This window comes from Streptopelia decaocto (genome assembly GCF_964273445.1).
Source record: "Streptopelia decaocto genome assembly, chromosome: 1".
NCBI lineage: Eukaryota > Metazoa > Chordata > Aves > Columbiformes > Columbidae > Streptopelia > Streptopelia decaocto.
Window position 1 is genome coordinate 166556987 of NC_138663.1, and position 16268 is coordinate 166573254.

The 16268-nt window shown below is 36.2% G+C and overlaps 1 protein-coding gene across 13 annotated transcripts in view; it reads left to right on the forward strand.

The window, feature by feature from the left end:
* RBM26 (RNA binding motif protein 26) overlaps positions 1 to 14479 on the forward strand; it is a 65006-nt gene extending 50527 nt beyond the window's left edge. For 5 of the 13 annotated variants that reach the window (XM_082050065.1, XM_082050067.1, XM_082050069.1 and 2 more), the window contains 3 exons: positions 1492 to 1605; positions 6143 to 9193; positions 10734 to 14479. In XM_082050065.1, coding sequence (XP_081906191.1) covers positions 1492 to 1605; positions 6143 to 6232 — 204 coding nt within the window. In that variant the 3' untranslated portion in view covers positions 6233 to 9193; positions 10734 to 14479. The remainder of the gene's footprint in view (positions 1 to 1491; positions 1606 to 6142; positions 9194 to 10733) is intronic. The other 8 variants (XM_082050076.1, XM_082050074.1, XM_082050072.1 and 5 more) reach the window with 8 other exon arrangements.
* Positions 14480 to 16268: the final 1789 nt, after the last annotated feature.

Sequence of the window (16268 nt, forward strand, 5' to 3'; positions counted from 1 at the left end):
TTATGATGCATTTCACTGCATTGGAAAGCAGTATGTTTTTCCTTGATCACTCTCAAATAGGTAGAGTTTTCAACCTGTATTCAAGGTGACGTTCAGAATATACTCTGGAAAGAGGGGATGTTTTAGCTGGGTCAGAATTCGTGATCAATGTGTGAGATGTCCACATTCTAGTTATCATTAAAACTTCTAATTGTCAAATGACTTCAAGTCTAATTGCATCTTTATTTTTAAATTGAAATTTTATGAAAACTGTGTTTGATCCAATATAGTAAAATCTGTGTTTTTCTTATTTCTTTTTTCTTATATATGAAATATATTTCCACTGAAATTTCTGTGTTTACTACTAAAGCAGACTTTAAGGCTAGCAATTGGAGAAGTTGTAGAAGGTAATCCCTAAGAACCTCTGTTGAGGCCAATTGTGAAGTAAATGCAGCTAATATTTTACCTTCTTAAATGAAAATAGGCCTATGCTTTATGACCATATATGTTCTAGCCTGGAAGGAAGAGGAAGATTCCCTATTGTAAAATGTTGCGGTTTTATGTAGTAGTAATTTCTTCCAAAGATTACAAGTTGTTTCTGCACCTAAATGTCAGGGATAAGTACTTTTAAAAATTCTAGTTGTGTGACATTGTGATGGGACCATGGACAAAAAGCTCCTGAGCTGCATTTTAATAAGCATAGAATCTTTTAAATTTATCATAAATTTATATGTACAGATTTAAAATTTATACCTGGGGACTTTAATATCACACAATTCATGTTCAGATGTCATTGAACATGTAATTGTTTCTACATTTCACATTATGCTGTGCTTTCAGATTGTACTATAAATCTTTTGTGACCATGACGGTTATTTCGGAATGTTGCTAACGCTGATTTATGCTCATTCATGTTACTTTAATTTGAACATACTATTTCCAAAGCAGCCACTTAATGCAGCTGGTACTTAGGCATGAATATCCCATAAGTTAAAAATTTTTACATTTCAATTACCACGGCTTTACAGGAAGTGGAGCATTTTCCAGTAGATTAAGTTGTAATCACAAAGGGGCTTTTCTAGTTGTTTGGGTGATTTTTTTTTTTTTTTTAAATATATTAAATCATTTGTATTTGTGGGATGTCTTCTTCCAGTAAGGTGTGCATTAACAGATTTGTGTCCATCTTTGAAAGGTGAAGAACCCATCAAGATAATACGAAAAATGAGGAAGGTGTTGGTTCAGTATGTTACCCACATTACCAAATGACTTATGGTTTTCAAACCTTATTTTCCTCTAAATGTATTTTGATAATTTTCCTGAAAGGAAGTGTGAATTCCATGCGCAGTGAATGAAGTTTTGTTTTAACCCATTGACAATAACTCAGCATGAACATATTACAACTTGGATGTTCTTTTGAGAAAGCAGGCTGCTGGTTTATTTCTGGCATTTAAGTATTACCCAAGTTAATTTTTCCTGACAAATATATAACTAAAATGTTTAAACTTGTTTTAGGCTGCAATTCATGGATCTCGTTTTAAAGGACAAGAGTTAAAGTTGGCATGGAACAAACCTGTTGCTAGTATGTCAGCTGCTGAAGCAGAAGAAGCTGAACCTGATGAAGAAGAAGTAAGCTTGCTTTTTCTTTTTTTCTTTCATTTTTTAAGTTGAAATATTACAGCATTTTCAAAATCAAATGATCTGTTGATTCATACTTCTATTTTTGAATCTAACTCCTGTTTTGAATTAAGAAAGTGCATTTATCTACAAATACATCTTGTTTCCTAAGCTGTTGAAAGTTCAGGTACTTTACTTTTCCTTGTAGAAATGTTTCATTTCTTACACACAAAATACTCTAGAGGATATATCTAGAAAATGAAAGGGGTGGGTTTGAATTTGCGTGAGAGAGATTAAGGATTTTTTCCAAAACATGAGTTTTTATATAACCTACACTAGGCACTTATTTCTTAGATAATCAAAATTCAGAATCTAATTTAACTCATTACGCTCAAATACCGATGTTTGTGAATTCTGGAAAAATAGATGTCACTTGGTGAAAAAGTCAATAATCTACTTCAGCTCAGGAAGTGCAGGTTGGACCTGTGCACAGTGATATGGATTGAGAGCTGGCTGGATGGCAGAGCTCAGAGGGTTGTGATCAACAGTGCAGAGTCTAGTGGGTTTCCACAGGGTCCAGTCCTGTTCATCCTGTTCATCAGTGACCTGGATGAAGAGACTGAGTGCACCCTCAGCAAGTTTGTTGATAATACCAAACTGGGGTGAAGGGCTGACACACCAGAAGGTGAGACCTGGACAGGCTGGAGGACTGGGCAGAGAAGAACCTGATTAAGTTCAACAGGGGCAAGTGTAGAGTCCTGCACCTGGCGGGGAATAACCTCGGGCACCAGTACAGGCTAGGGGTTGACAGGCTGGAAAGCAGCTTTGTGGAGAAGAACCTGGGAGTTATAGTTGACAGTAGGTTGACCATGAGTCAACAAGGTGCCATTGTGGCCAAGAAGACCAACCGTATCCTGGAGTGAGGCCACATCTGGAGTACTGCATCCAGTTCTGGGCCCCCCAGTTTAAGAAGGATAAGGAATTACTGAAGGGAATCCAGCGGCGGGCTACAAAGATGGTTAGAGGTGTGGAGCATCTTTCTTAATGAGGAGAGGCTGAGAGAGCTGGGTCTGTTCAGCGTGGAGAAGAGAAGGCTGAGAGGGGATCTTATCAATGCTTATAAATATCTCAAGGGAGGATGATAAGAGGATGCCATCAGTTAACTGTGTATGCATAATTGCCGTAAAATAGCTGAAGTACACCTTGACTTATTTACTCAGTGACAGCATTTTGTCTGTATATTTTTCCTGTACCTTGGCAGGTCTACCATAGTAGCAGCTTCACAAGGTTGTTTTGATATAACCAAAATTGGTTATTCTTCTTACACTTCCTAGTATTCACTTTCTGTGTTTGTTTTGTTTTATTTTCTGAAGAAAGCCAGTTTGGCTATTCACATTCTGTCTCCAAAAATGCTAATTTATTTTTATCATGTCAGCCTAAAAAACAGGTAGGCTACCTTCACCACTATGTATTCATATTAGGCATTTGTGCATTCTAAGTATCATTTGTCTTGTATATGCAGACCTCAAGCACTGTCAGTAATAAGCTGTGAGTGAACAAGAGGCTACACTAGATAATCTTCAGACCATAAATTGATGGACTCATCTAAAACTTGCCAGATTTTCAGAACTTAAGTAAAAAGGGAAAGTAACTTTCTTTTTAAGGAATAGCTTCATTACTGGGATGTATACCTTTGTTGTGGACATGTGTTTTTAGTGACCGTTTATTTTTCTAACCCTTTTCTTGAGATCTGATTTTATCTTTAACGGTTTGTCTCTGGACTGTTTCTGCAGTTATTCCTCAGCAAATTATTCTTGTGGAAAATGCATAGGATTTGATCTTGGATCAAAAACTCTAGCTGTTCATTGCTTTTGTATGCTTGCTGAAATCTTTGCAATACCAAACGTGTAGTACAAGAATACTAGTTTACCTATATTTTTGTTAATAGTATTGGTGGATTCTTACTTGGCCCAGTGTTTACAGATATTTTTTTTAATGTAACATGATTGATGTACTTGCCTCTGACCTTTTTCCATTTTCAAAACAAGCCCAATATATGTATCTCTCGTATCTTCTTTCTGTAATGAGATTGGATTTTATTTGAATTTTCTACATCTGAATTAGTCCTAAACTTCAACAAAATTATTTACATGAGAGATTTCTATTCAATAAACCTTGAGAAATTTTGCATTTAAATGTCATTCTCTTCTGTGAGCTTTGTATTGCTTCTAGCATTTGATTAAGTTAGTATTTGAAGTATAATGTTATGATCCCTGGATGAGTTCAAGAATGTGTGTTCACGCGCTGAAGTTCAACCAGTTGCATAAAATAATTTTTACATAGTTTTATTGTTCCAAATATGGTACTTACGGAGGATTAGATTGGGGATGGGATAAGTTCCTACAGTAAGTGGTCTGAATTTCATATATTCTCTTTACATGTAAACTGTCTTGAGTTTCTGTAAGCCTACAATTAATCATGGTGTGTATTTAACTTATTTCATGGTATCTATTTTGAATACAAAAAAAGTTTCCTTCATTTGTACGTCTGCCGTTTTAATTCAGCTAAGGAATGCTGGGCCAAAGAGGGATAGCTGACTTAAGAATTGAGTGAAACTAAACACCTTGATGTTTGGGACAGGAGAGGGAGAAAAAAGGGAGATAGATCAATTCAGCAGAGCGACATTTTTAATAATGAAACAGGGCTCCTAGTACGTTTATGAAAAAATTAGGACTTGAATGCTATAGAAAATCTCTGGTGAGTAGCCACTTAATTATGAAAGCACCTAATCTCCCTAGATGCCTTAACGTTCTACACCTGGGTGCCTAATAAAAGAGTTGGCTCTGCTGACTCAACAACAGATGTCTAGGAAGAGTATAGGATGTGTAAATAGAGATAAACTTTTAATCTTCAGCAGGTTACAGTTCAGGGACCTGTTGAGTCAGAGGTATGGGAACTTTGTAGTTGAAAGCACTTGATAGGTGTTTATTTTATGAATTTGTCTGGTTTCTTTGGAATCTGAATAGCATCTATAATGTCCTGCAACAGGGAACGTTACTGTTAAACTGTCTAGCAGGGATAAGTAACTTTATATTTGACCTGCCACCTGCATGTTTAATTTTTATGTTCTCCTGCTTTTGCATAAAAAAAACCAACCATCATTCCCTCTTCACTTTCTCTGGGACACTTAATATAAATGGGCTACTGTCATACTTCCCCTCAGTTACTTTCTCTTCAGGCCAGAGAATCCAAGTCCCTATAGTTGTTCCCCAAATGGAAGTTGTTCTGGGCTTTTTCATCATCCCTACTGCCAGTTTGCCTTGTGCACCATGAAGTTCTCCATTGTGTGATGCCCAGGAATCCTCCTTTTTGGCAGCAATGACATATTTTAGCCTGCTGGACATCTAAACACCAGGAGAAGAGGCTGAGACCTCGAAAAGCTTCTGTGCTTTAGTCTGGCTTAGAGTACCCAAGGTCAGTTGTTGACAGAGCTGCTTTTTAAAATGCACTTTCCATAGGCAGAAGTAATGGAGATAGTTTTTCCCTCTTGTAAAACAGCCTACTGAAAAGAGAGGAAGCTTAGTTCTAGGCTTTTTTTAGCCTGGAGCCTCATATCTCGCCAGCAGGCACCCGAACTTCACTAATCAATCTTCGCACCTCTTTTAGAATTTGGAAATTCTGTGGAAGACAACCCCCCTACAATTACTGGGACCAGAAGAATAAGCCATGACTGTTACTGAAAGGCTGGGAGACTTAGCTGGGGAGAGATATCCTTGTGCTGTAGTCCTTTCAATTTAACTTGTGCAGAAATTGCTGTGATAGTTGGAATCATCAAAAAAGTTCTGAGGCAGGGGATAGTTTATCTATACCCCCATGTTTATATGTAGACAAAAGTTAAAACAAATCACTGTTTATATTTTTTTTTTCTTCTTTTAACTTTGCCTCTCTGAAGCCTGTAACTGTCGACCTTAAATGTTCAGGGTTTTGTAATGTGTACTGAGTTAGTATGTTGTTGCTGAAAGCAACTGAAAATACAGAATTATATTTTGTCTGAATTTCTGTAAATTCCTGTCTCCCTGTCCCAGTCTTTTAAATCTTGATATTGGTTTTAAGCTTGATTAAGCTGTCAAAATCAAAATGTGTCAGATTCAACATTTCAGTGCTGTGGCACAGGTAGATTAAACTCTTGAATGAAAACAGGCATAGTTATTCTCAATGTGGAAAAACTGGCATTAATTTTCAGAATAACATCTTAAGTTTCATGGGAACATTGCAGCTTGGGCATGAATGATACGCTGAAGAATCAGAACAGCTATTTTAGTATGAGGTGCAAATGTCCTGGTCATTTTGAAGTCCACAGAAGAGGTTTCATTTGCCATTTGTTAATACATGTATATAATACATATACACACAGCTTTTTTTGAGAGCATTACTGTGTACCTATTAAAAATATATCTGTTCTTTATTAAATCACAAGGATCAGAGATCTGTGTTTTGCCTTTTGATCTTTAACATTTTCTGACCTGAGTATCATGTTTTGTTCCTAAAGTTTCAGGAGGAATCTTTGGTGGATGACTCGCTGCTTCAGGATGATGATGAAGAGGAGGAAGATAATGAATCTCGTTCGTGGAGAAGATGATTCAACCAACTGATCAGTGACAGTGCTAGAACTGCACTTGTGTTGCATTAGTATTACCTAATGTACTTCTGCATCTTTGTATTTGTTTCGTGATGAAGTTGGATTCGGATATAGACTAAAAAGCAGCTGGTCGGTTATACATTTTGAGAGATTGATGTTTGAGTTACATTTCAGTAAATGATTGCTAAAGACATCATACTAGGAACATATGCAATGTTTTTATTACATAGTTCTACAGAAAGTTACAGAATTCTTTGGGTTCTTTGTAATTTACCGAATTGGTCAAACACAAATGACCAAAAGTTGTTATAACATAGATAATTTTTGTTCTATTCCAGATACGGAATGAAAATTTGCATTTAAAATCTTTGTGAATGTTTTCTGAAATGAATAGATAACAGTACTAAACTGAAGTCTCTAAAGTTATGTATTCAAAATATTGCATAGTAGTATGCTTAGGCTTTACTATGTACTAGCCTTTTGTTGGATTTGTGTACGTATTTTACCTATGGGTTTTAATGATAAAGTGTATGACTGCTTTGCATATAAGTCCTTATGACTTTAAGATGTTAAAAAATAAAGAAATGGAATGGTCTTCAAAAAAAAAAAAAGAAAAAAAAAAGAAAAAAAAAAAAAGCAATAACCAAAAGGCAAAGGCAATGGTCCTTTGCAATGGAAAAAAAAAAAAGAGAGAGGAAAAAAAAAAAAAGAAAAAAAAAGAAAAAAAGACCGTTCCAAATGGCAAACCCCACCCCCATATTCACAAAAGGAGCTCTAATCACTATCACTTATACTAAAATAGTATTTAATATAAAAACATCTCAATATTTCATTTATGTTAACACACAGCCGTACTTACTCTCTTACATAAAAGCTTTTGGATGGCTTCTGAATTTTAAACTGATTTAAGTCAAATGGTAAATAGCAGGATAATATTTCAACAATAAGGAATTTATTCTGTATTCTTGCGCTGTGCAACTGTAGGAGAAAATTTGATCCCACAAAATATATGCAGTACTGAAAAGTAATTTAGAAAAAATACGTAAGGTCAAATGGAATATTTGGTAGATATTATTCTAAAAACTTCTAACTACCCACACTAGTGCATTTTTTAAATTTCTATCTTTCTATCATTACATTTCTCTATTTCAAAAGTAGCAGATACTAAGTTCAAACTATAGTGTATGTTCATCATTTAAAAATGGACATACATGAGGTGTTGGTAGATTTCCTATTCCACAGAAGTACTTTAATTGTCTCTTTCTAACAGGGCATTCTGCTATGTGAGGTCTGAAGTTTCTCTTAGGAAGAGGAACTGCCTGGTCCTTTGCACTAAAGGACCTCTCTCACCAGAAAAATGCAAGGCATAATACTTCAGTTGTCAGTGTATTTTCTTTAGTCTGTGGTTTGGGGATTTTTTGAGGAGGAGGTAAGGGAGAACTTCTGTAAGTCATGTCCCTGCCCCTTAAAAAAAAAAAAAAAAAGAAAAGAAAAGGAATGGAGGAAAGTAGAAATAATAGTAGTAATAGTATTGCAGAGAAAAGAGCTCCAGGTGTAGAATTGTAGAATTTTTGTTCTGTGCTTTTCAGTTATTTGAGGGGTTTTGGGGACCTAGATCCTATTTGGGGTTTGTTTTTACTTTTTGTTTTTCCCTACATCGCTGTGCATATGCATATCTTGTTGCAAAAATATGCACTTAAAATTTTTGTATAGTCTTAGTTTCATATTGAAATTTCACAATTGACTGCCATGCTTGTTACAGTAAGTTCTAAATCTTGCCATAAGGAATTGTGTTTGGGAAATGGATTTCCTTTCACAGTGAAGTTCAGGCAAAATAAAATGTTTTAAGAACCTTTTTATTTAATGCTCTGAATGAGCTGTTTCTAGTTCACTGAATTAAATACAAGCCTTCCTACTTTTCTTTTTTAATAATTTAGTACATCTGAAGGGTGCCAGATTGACAGTCTGGGAGGTGGAAGTTTTCTTTGTGTTGTGTTACAGAACAGGTGCAGCACAAGAACAGGCTGCGGATGCTGCCTCCAGGTGGTCGCGTGGCATCCTGTGTCTGGTGCTCAAACATGCCTTGTCACTGCGGTCAATCAACACAAGCTAATGACAACTATTAGTGTGTTCTTTCCATGGTCACTACTTATGAATCATCTGAAGTTGCCATATCGTGTAATTTTAAATTTCATATTACAGGTTTTCCTCCTTGTATTGAATTCAACCTGGTAATGCATCCGTGCAAGATTCATTTATTAATAACTGTTTGCACTGTGGGCTACCTGTAGGAGGAAGAGATCCTTTAAAATTCTTTTTACTACCTTCCTCCCGAAACTTCCATCAATGAAAGGTGTTAAGGGGAATTCTTACCGGTGTGTATTTTATCTCCTGCTGTTACCTTGTGACACTGAATGACTGAAAACCACCTGCATCAGAATGGCTTGGTTTACTCTCACTTTAAAAAACAAACCCAAATGCTTGTTTCAGTCAAAACTAATCTGTGATTGTGTGCCATTCAGCATAAGAGAATGGTGTCCCAGCTGCGGTTAAATGGATTCTGTATGTATTTCTGTCATTATGAAATGATTTTCTTGATTTGATTGCTTCTTGGCTTGCTCTGTCCTTGTATTCCTTGTCTAGCTCTACTCTCCCTTTTTTTGTTACTACCCGATCTAACTCTTTTAATTTCAGTTCACTCAGATCCTTATTAGTGCCGCCTTCAGTGAAATCTCTTGTCACCTGGAGCAGCATCCTTCCTTGCCTGAATCTGCAAACCAAGCATCCTGCTGACTTGCATTCCCTCTTTACTTGGTTCATCCTTCTGAATGCATTCCCAAGTATTCCTCCACTGTGATTAGCTAAATAACTGTATTTTTTTAACAGTTCTGCAAATGGATTTTCCTAGTCTGAAACACCGAGAGTGAGGTTACCTTGGTTTTCCCTGGACAGCTTAAAAAGGTAAACGTTTAAGCAGGCATATTCTTTTCCAGCTAGATGCTAAAGGGCTTGAGTAAGATGTGATCTGACATGGAGTTCAGCAACAATATTGTAGTAAACCACATTTATTTGAACTACAAAAAATTTCAAGTAATGTGAATCAGAAATTCAGACTATATTAGAGTCTGTCTACAAAATAGTAAAGTAACAAGAATACTTCTTTAAAGCATTACTTATGGCCCATGCTATTTGTATTTTTCTTCTCTTAAAACTCACTTATTTCAAATCAGCAAATTCATAGGTGAACACAAGTTATTTATTAGTAAAACACAAAGTTACAGGATTTATTTTGCGACAAAGTCTAAGCAGGTCTATTTCTTAAATAGAAAAAGCACCCATTGAAAAGTATTTATATAATTCCAGAAACTTAAATTAGGTTCTAAACCGCACTCTGAAAACAGTCTTTATTCCTTAGCTAGAAAAGCAGTCAAAGCCACTGTCAAGGTAACTTAGGTAACTGAGAACAGTGTAGCATGATTGTACCTAATTTAAAACATATGATTTTGTTGTTGACCATCTACTCTGAAGAGGTCCCCAAACTGTCTAATTCTAGTCAGCTCTTGGATAACTTTTAAGAACTGTACCTTTATTTGAGGTATTTTATGGTGGAATGGATAATTTGTCAGTTGTCTCATGAGCATTAAAAAAGCACAAAAAGACGCACAAGAATTTGGCTTGGCTCAAAGAAGATCTTTATTCTTTCTTTCTTTCACCTGTCACACAGTACTGTTGTACCAATACACAAAGTGACTTTAAGGGGCTAGAATAGGTCTTCTAGGAAGTACCTCATTTGCTGTAATTCAGTGTTGTTTTAATGTTGCAACTAAAAAAGATACAGTCAGATTCAATCCCGTATCACTTACCTTTTCTTATAAATAGCAAATTAAGTTGCAATTAAGATTAGAACAACTGGAACAATAGCAGGAATTAAGAGGGGTTTGTTTCTTTGTCATCCTGTTCTGAGTGGAGCTGTTTCTTGCTGTGCTGTATAGCACTTGATTACTTTCAAGTCAGACAAAATAGAAATTCTTGATTGAAATAAAACAAGTAATTCTTTTTCAGTTGAGACGGTATTGTTGTAAACTGATCCTTGGTGAAAAAGAACTCTTAGTTTTTGTGGACTCATGTAGACCTTCATAAACATGTTAGTATGCTTGTCACACAGTTGTCTAAATACTGTAGTTTTCTAAAATAATTTTCATTTTTTAAATATGTGTTTGCATGTTTTGTTCTGAGCTGTGTTTTAAATATGTAGACATCTAAAATACTTGCAACACAAATAGACTTTGGTGATTTCAGTCTTTTATTTGAATTCTCTTTAGATCTAATTGGAATGCTAATAAGGATTTCAAGAACATACTGCACAAGAAATTTATTTTTTTCCTAATGGATCATTATTTGTAAAATCTTTCTGTATGTATTAACAGCTTATCTGAATGTTGGTGCTTTATTCTTTGTCCATGTGAGTGAAGGTTATTATTTTTTTTTCTTCTTACATTAGGCTTGTAATCCTGCGAGCAGTCGATGTCTTTGAAAATCATCTCATCTGACCCTGTGGTATTTTATAATAATTTTGATGTTACACTTTGACTTCCTGAATTCCAAGATCCTTCCTGCTGCGTTAGCACAACAGAATAATTCAGTTTCTCACCTTTCTTTGGCCAAGACTGGAATACCACATTCAGCAAATCCGCCTGTGCTAGTTGATGAGCTGGATTTTAGTATTTCCCTGTCAGCAACTGGGAGAAAAAATTTTGAGGCGTGTATGCTTCAAAATCCATTTTTCTGAGAAACATCTGTAGGAGATGTATTTTTTTTCATTTTGACCTTTTGAATGCAGAGAGGATAAAATTGTCTTTCTTCCCTTTTTATGCTGTTTTACTCTTCTGTGTTGAAGTTTCACATAAGATTTTTGCATAGTAATTTAATGGGCAAATATTTTCTTCAAAATGTCTGAGCTTTTTATATCATCTAGCATATACTTTTCTTTTAAAAGGAAGGAAAAGGAAACAATCAAACTGGTATTTACAGTTCCTCCTGACAATTTATGGAGATAATTTGAAATCAGAGATGTTTACAGGCCTCAAAACTCGAACGGTGCAGATGACCATTTTCAGTTGCTAAAGAATGACTTCTTAGGCTTTGTGTTCTTTTAAATGCAAAGGAAAAAGGAAACACTAACTTCTCCAAAATATTTTCGCAATGATCTGCAGCTAGACAGAAAATTTCTTGGCTCTAAGGCACACTAACTTTTCTTTCTATACAATAATTTGCCCTCTAGGGAAATGAGAAAAGTTTCTTAGGTTTTAAAGGTCATAGTTTATTCTTCATCATGTATGGAATTTTGCGCAACAAATAAGCTTGAGCCAAAATGAGAAAACAAAGACTTCACAAAAATGTATGTGGATCTATGCGTGTAAAAATCTGTATCTTTTGCCAAAATCATGTGCATGTCGCTAATGCATATATGGTGTAGGTGAGATTTGCGGAAGCACAGAAATGCCTTTAGGGTACAAGAACTCTGATTTTCAGAGCTTCACAGCTCTGCAGGACTCTGCTGCATAAAAGCTGAGAGAAGTGTCTTTGCCATTAAAGTACCTTGTTTTTAACATGAAGAAATGTTCTTCCTCACATTTGCAGACTCTGCTTTCTCTGCTTAAAAAAAGAGTCAGTTCTGATTTTGTGGATTTTTTTTTCAGATGCAGCCCTGTATTTTCTCTTTCGAATGCTAGAGGGCACTATGGCTACACAAGTGAAACACAATAACTGGAAGTAATTTGCTCCCATTTCAACACTTCTGTGATATTTTTCCTGTTTCAGTTCTCATACTAATATTTGCATTTCTTGCAGAAACCTGTATATATCTCTACCATGTCAGCAGAAATTCTATTTGTGTGAACTGAAACAAAGTATCTCTCTTTGGATTTAGGTACCTATGATAAAACATGACTCCAGGTGTTTAAATCTGAATAAAATAGAAGAACTGTGTTGCGAGAGGCATATATCCATCTCCTGTTCTGGGAGTTGAATTAGCTTTTTATGGATTCCAGTTGAAGTTATAGAAAACTTCAGGTACCTACATTTGTTTTTCAAAGCTTTTCATAAAAATTAATCATTTAAGCATGTTGTTTATGCTCTAGAATAAGAGGATATTCAGGGAATGGAAAGCTAAAACATTGCTGGATAGTGGGGGAGAGGAGGGGAGCAGAAATGGCAGATGATATTACATTTTTATATAAATCACAAAATAAATCACTAGCCTAACATGGTATGAAGAAATTTCCCTACTGTAACCAGTTATCTTTGCTTTATGGTAGACTCATGTTAAATGTATCAATGAATTACTGCTGTGGCTCTACCAGCTGGTGCAGTGTAACTACATGAAACAATTTTTCAGCTCTGATATGGAATCCTTGCTTATCCTCGTACCTCTGATGTGCTGCCTGTTACTGTCTTGCCCGAGCACATCGGGAAGCTGCTGGTAGCCCATGGGTCTCTGCACTTGGAACTCTGAATGTGCAGTGTCCATGCGCACAAGCCACATTTAGGCCAACAACATGCAGGATGCACATGGCTTGCTCTGCGTTCTTTTCTTTTCAGTCAGCAGTGCAATATCAGAAAGCACTGAGGTATCACAAATTTTTTACTTAACCCACAAATTCAGGTATATGGAGATCATTACATACTCTCTTTTTTTCTTGCAAGACAGCAGCTGTATTGTTACCTGTGGACAGACATCGTAAAATGCTGAAGAACTTCCAACAAGTCAGTATTTTTGAGTTCACTTAAAGATGCAAACCTTACATGGCAGAAGTGATTGTGAGAATTTCATGTTCAAAAAATTCTTTGGTTTTTTTGGTCACAATTTTCTGTTTGTATTCAGATCTGATAGATGATTAACATCTACCCAGTGCTGCTCTCAGAGACCTATTAGATAATGGTTAAAATTATATATCCCCCGTGTGTTCTTTCTACCAATTTGGTAGCAAATGAAAGAGACATACTATCTTCATATATGTTTTGATACAATTTTAATGTTAGTTTTCCGTCTACATTCTCCACAGTAATACTTTACGTTAGAAAAACACAGAAGAATGGTAGGATACTATTTATTTTTACAGTCTTAACCTTTCTCATTACTGCTGTTTTCAAAACTCCCCCATAGACCATACCATCCTTCATGTATATAAGACAAAAAAGTTGTGTAAGGTTAAATAGAATTGCGAGTTTTATCAAGAACACAAAAATAGAAATATCCAGTAAGCAGAAAGTGAGCAGATTTAGAAAATTTTGCTGCAGTAGAGAGTTGTGCAGTACAAATGTTCACAAAGATAGATTTTCTATACCTGAGTAATTGAAATCTTGTCTGTATTTCAAACAAATTCTTACAATGAAGGGAAATGTTACCTGCTCATATCTGAAAACTTTGCTTTAGTGTGTTACTCCTGCAATTGAATGGACCTGAATGTGGAACCATAACTGCTTATCTACTGGAACACCTTTTAAATGGATTAATCTTTGTACAGAGAAAATAGAACTTCTTTTGCCAGCTATATCCAGGAATAATTATACAGTATCTTTTGGGAAAAAAAAAATCTGTCTGCTTTTAAAATACTAAGTTAAAAACTGATTAATATTTGCTTCCAATATTCAAGGATCTGAACACTGGGAGTCCTACAAGCTACTTCTGTTGGATTTTTTTCTGATGCAGTGAAATTTCATCATCTAGTTTGCAAAACTACCTTTTGGAATCGGAGAAAAGCATTTTCTGATTTTAGAGCTTGGAATTCTTTGTTCCCAGAAGCAAAATCCTGTACGCAGTGTATTTAGATGTATTATTGTGATGTACCCAGATTTATGTGTGGGAGTATTCTGTTACTGAAGAATGTGAGATTACAGAGCAAAGAGCAACAGCAGGAGCCTTCATGGTGGACAAAGCTGAGAGATGGTTAACAAACAAAGTTCTGATCAGCAGACTTGCTGCCTGACCTGAATTACAAAACACTTTTTCTGTTAGAAATTATGTAAGGATCTTTGCGGTATAGCACAATGAAACTGAGCCCTTTTTCTGTCTATAAATAGTGAAAAATTAAGGAACATAAGTCACCATTAGACCTTGTTAACTTTTAGCAAGTTAATGCTGTCTGTTTTTGCAATTTTGTATTGGTGAACTTACCATAACATTATTTGTATGTCTTCACTAAATTTATGTTTTGGTAACTTTATATTAAAATAATTTAAAATTGATTAGCTTCTTCTGTTTCTGTGTTGAAGTATCTCTAAACATCCTTTCAAGTGAATTTAAAGTAAGTGCTATTTCTTTTCCATCCTCATTTAATGTAATGCTTCCTGTACTGAAAATAGCGATGTGTTTGCTCTAGTACTGGCTCTCCTCTGCAAATTTACTATATATTGAATTTTTTTAAGACAGCTTGCCAGAAAAACACTGAAGAAATAGCTTTGTATTAGGGGAATAAATTATAGGAACCAGAATGTGAAATAATAAAAGGATTCACCAGTAACATTCACTACACTGCATTTTTGAAGATGGCACTGTATCACACTACAGTACTATCTGTAGATAAGCTTTTGTTAAACTTTTAAAGTAATTTGAATAGGTAATTACTAGTATTTTAGTAGTCCAAAGCATGATTGATGGCAGCTTGATTGGCTGTTACAGTTACTAAAGTTCACATTTTATGACCTCCTTAAAAATATTAATTTAGAAGCTTATGAATTTCTCTCTGGAGTCACCCTGTATTAACAAATACTGAGCTAGCTTTTAGCTTTTGAATCTTTCTGTTAAATAATTTCTGCCTACTACTGAACTTTATAGTGTTTTTCAAGAACTCGTTTTCTAGATAGAGCGGGAGTAACTCTTTCATGGCCAGAGCTAAGTTGCACAAAATGTTTTGGGTTTTTTTAGTATTATTCTTTTTTATACAAATGTGTGACAGCATTAAAGATTACCCTGGCTGGTCACTCCTGCCCATTCTTTGTGTTTGACAGAGCAGTTATTTGTGTGATAATCACAGAATGTTAGGGATTGGAAGGGACCTCGAAAGATCATCTAGTCCAGTCCCCCTGCCGGAGCAGGAACACCTAGATGAGGCTACACAGGAATGTGTCCAGGCGGGTTTTGAATGTCTCCAGAGAAGGAGACTCCACAACCTCCCTGGGCAGCCTGTTCCAGTGCTCTGTCATCCTCACTGAGAAGTTTCTTCTCATATTTAAGTGGAACCTCCTGTGTTCCAGTTTGAACCCATTACCCCTTGTCCTACCATTGGTTGTCACCGAGAAGAGCCTGGCTCCATCCTCATGACACTCACCCTTTATATATTTGTAAACATTAATGAGGTCACCCCTCAGTCACCTCTTTTCCAAGCTAAAGGGACCCAGCTCCCTCAGCCTTTCAGTGCAGTAACTGAGGAGCTATGCTTTTAAAAATAGGGTAGTCCAACTGAATTACCTTCCTATTCTACTTCACCAGGTGGCTGAAAATACAGTGTTGGGGGATGCTGGGGCAGGACTGAGGAGCTGGGATCAGCAGAGCTCTTCACCTCACATGTCTGGTTCAACCTGAGCTACTTCCATTGGAAACACCAACACCACTGTGCTGTTCCCAGGTACCTGTGTTTGAGTTCAGCAATTTGTTCTCTTCCCTCACTTAACAGGAGCCAGGACAAAGCCTTTAGTGAGCAAAATATAGAAGCTGAAGTGCTTCCTTAGAAGAGCAACTGAGAACAGAAGCATCAGGCTTTCCCAGGCTCCTCAGAACCATGAGGTGTGCCATGGTTCAACAGTGAGCTGCTGAACTGAGCTGCATGGCCCTGCATTTGAGCTGCCCCTCTGTACCCATTTGGAAGTCAGTAGAAAGGTCACCTAAATAGCCTTATAAACTGGGGTGGAGAGGGAAAGGCGTTCTCAGATGAGTTAAGGGTTGCCTCCAAAGGAGGTATGAGAAGCCTTGCAAGAATTTTGTTAGACCTTCTCAATCTTCGCTTAGCTTATTGTGAGTGCAGTCGCTTTGTGCCAA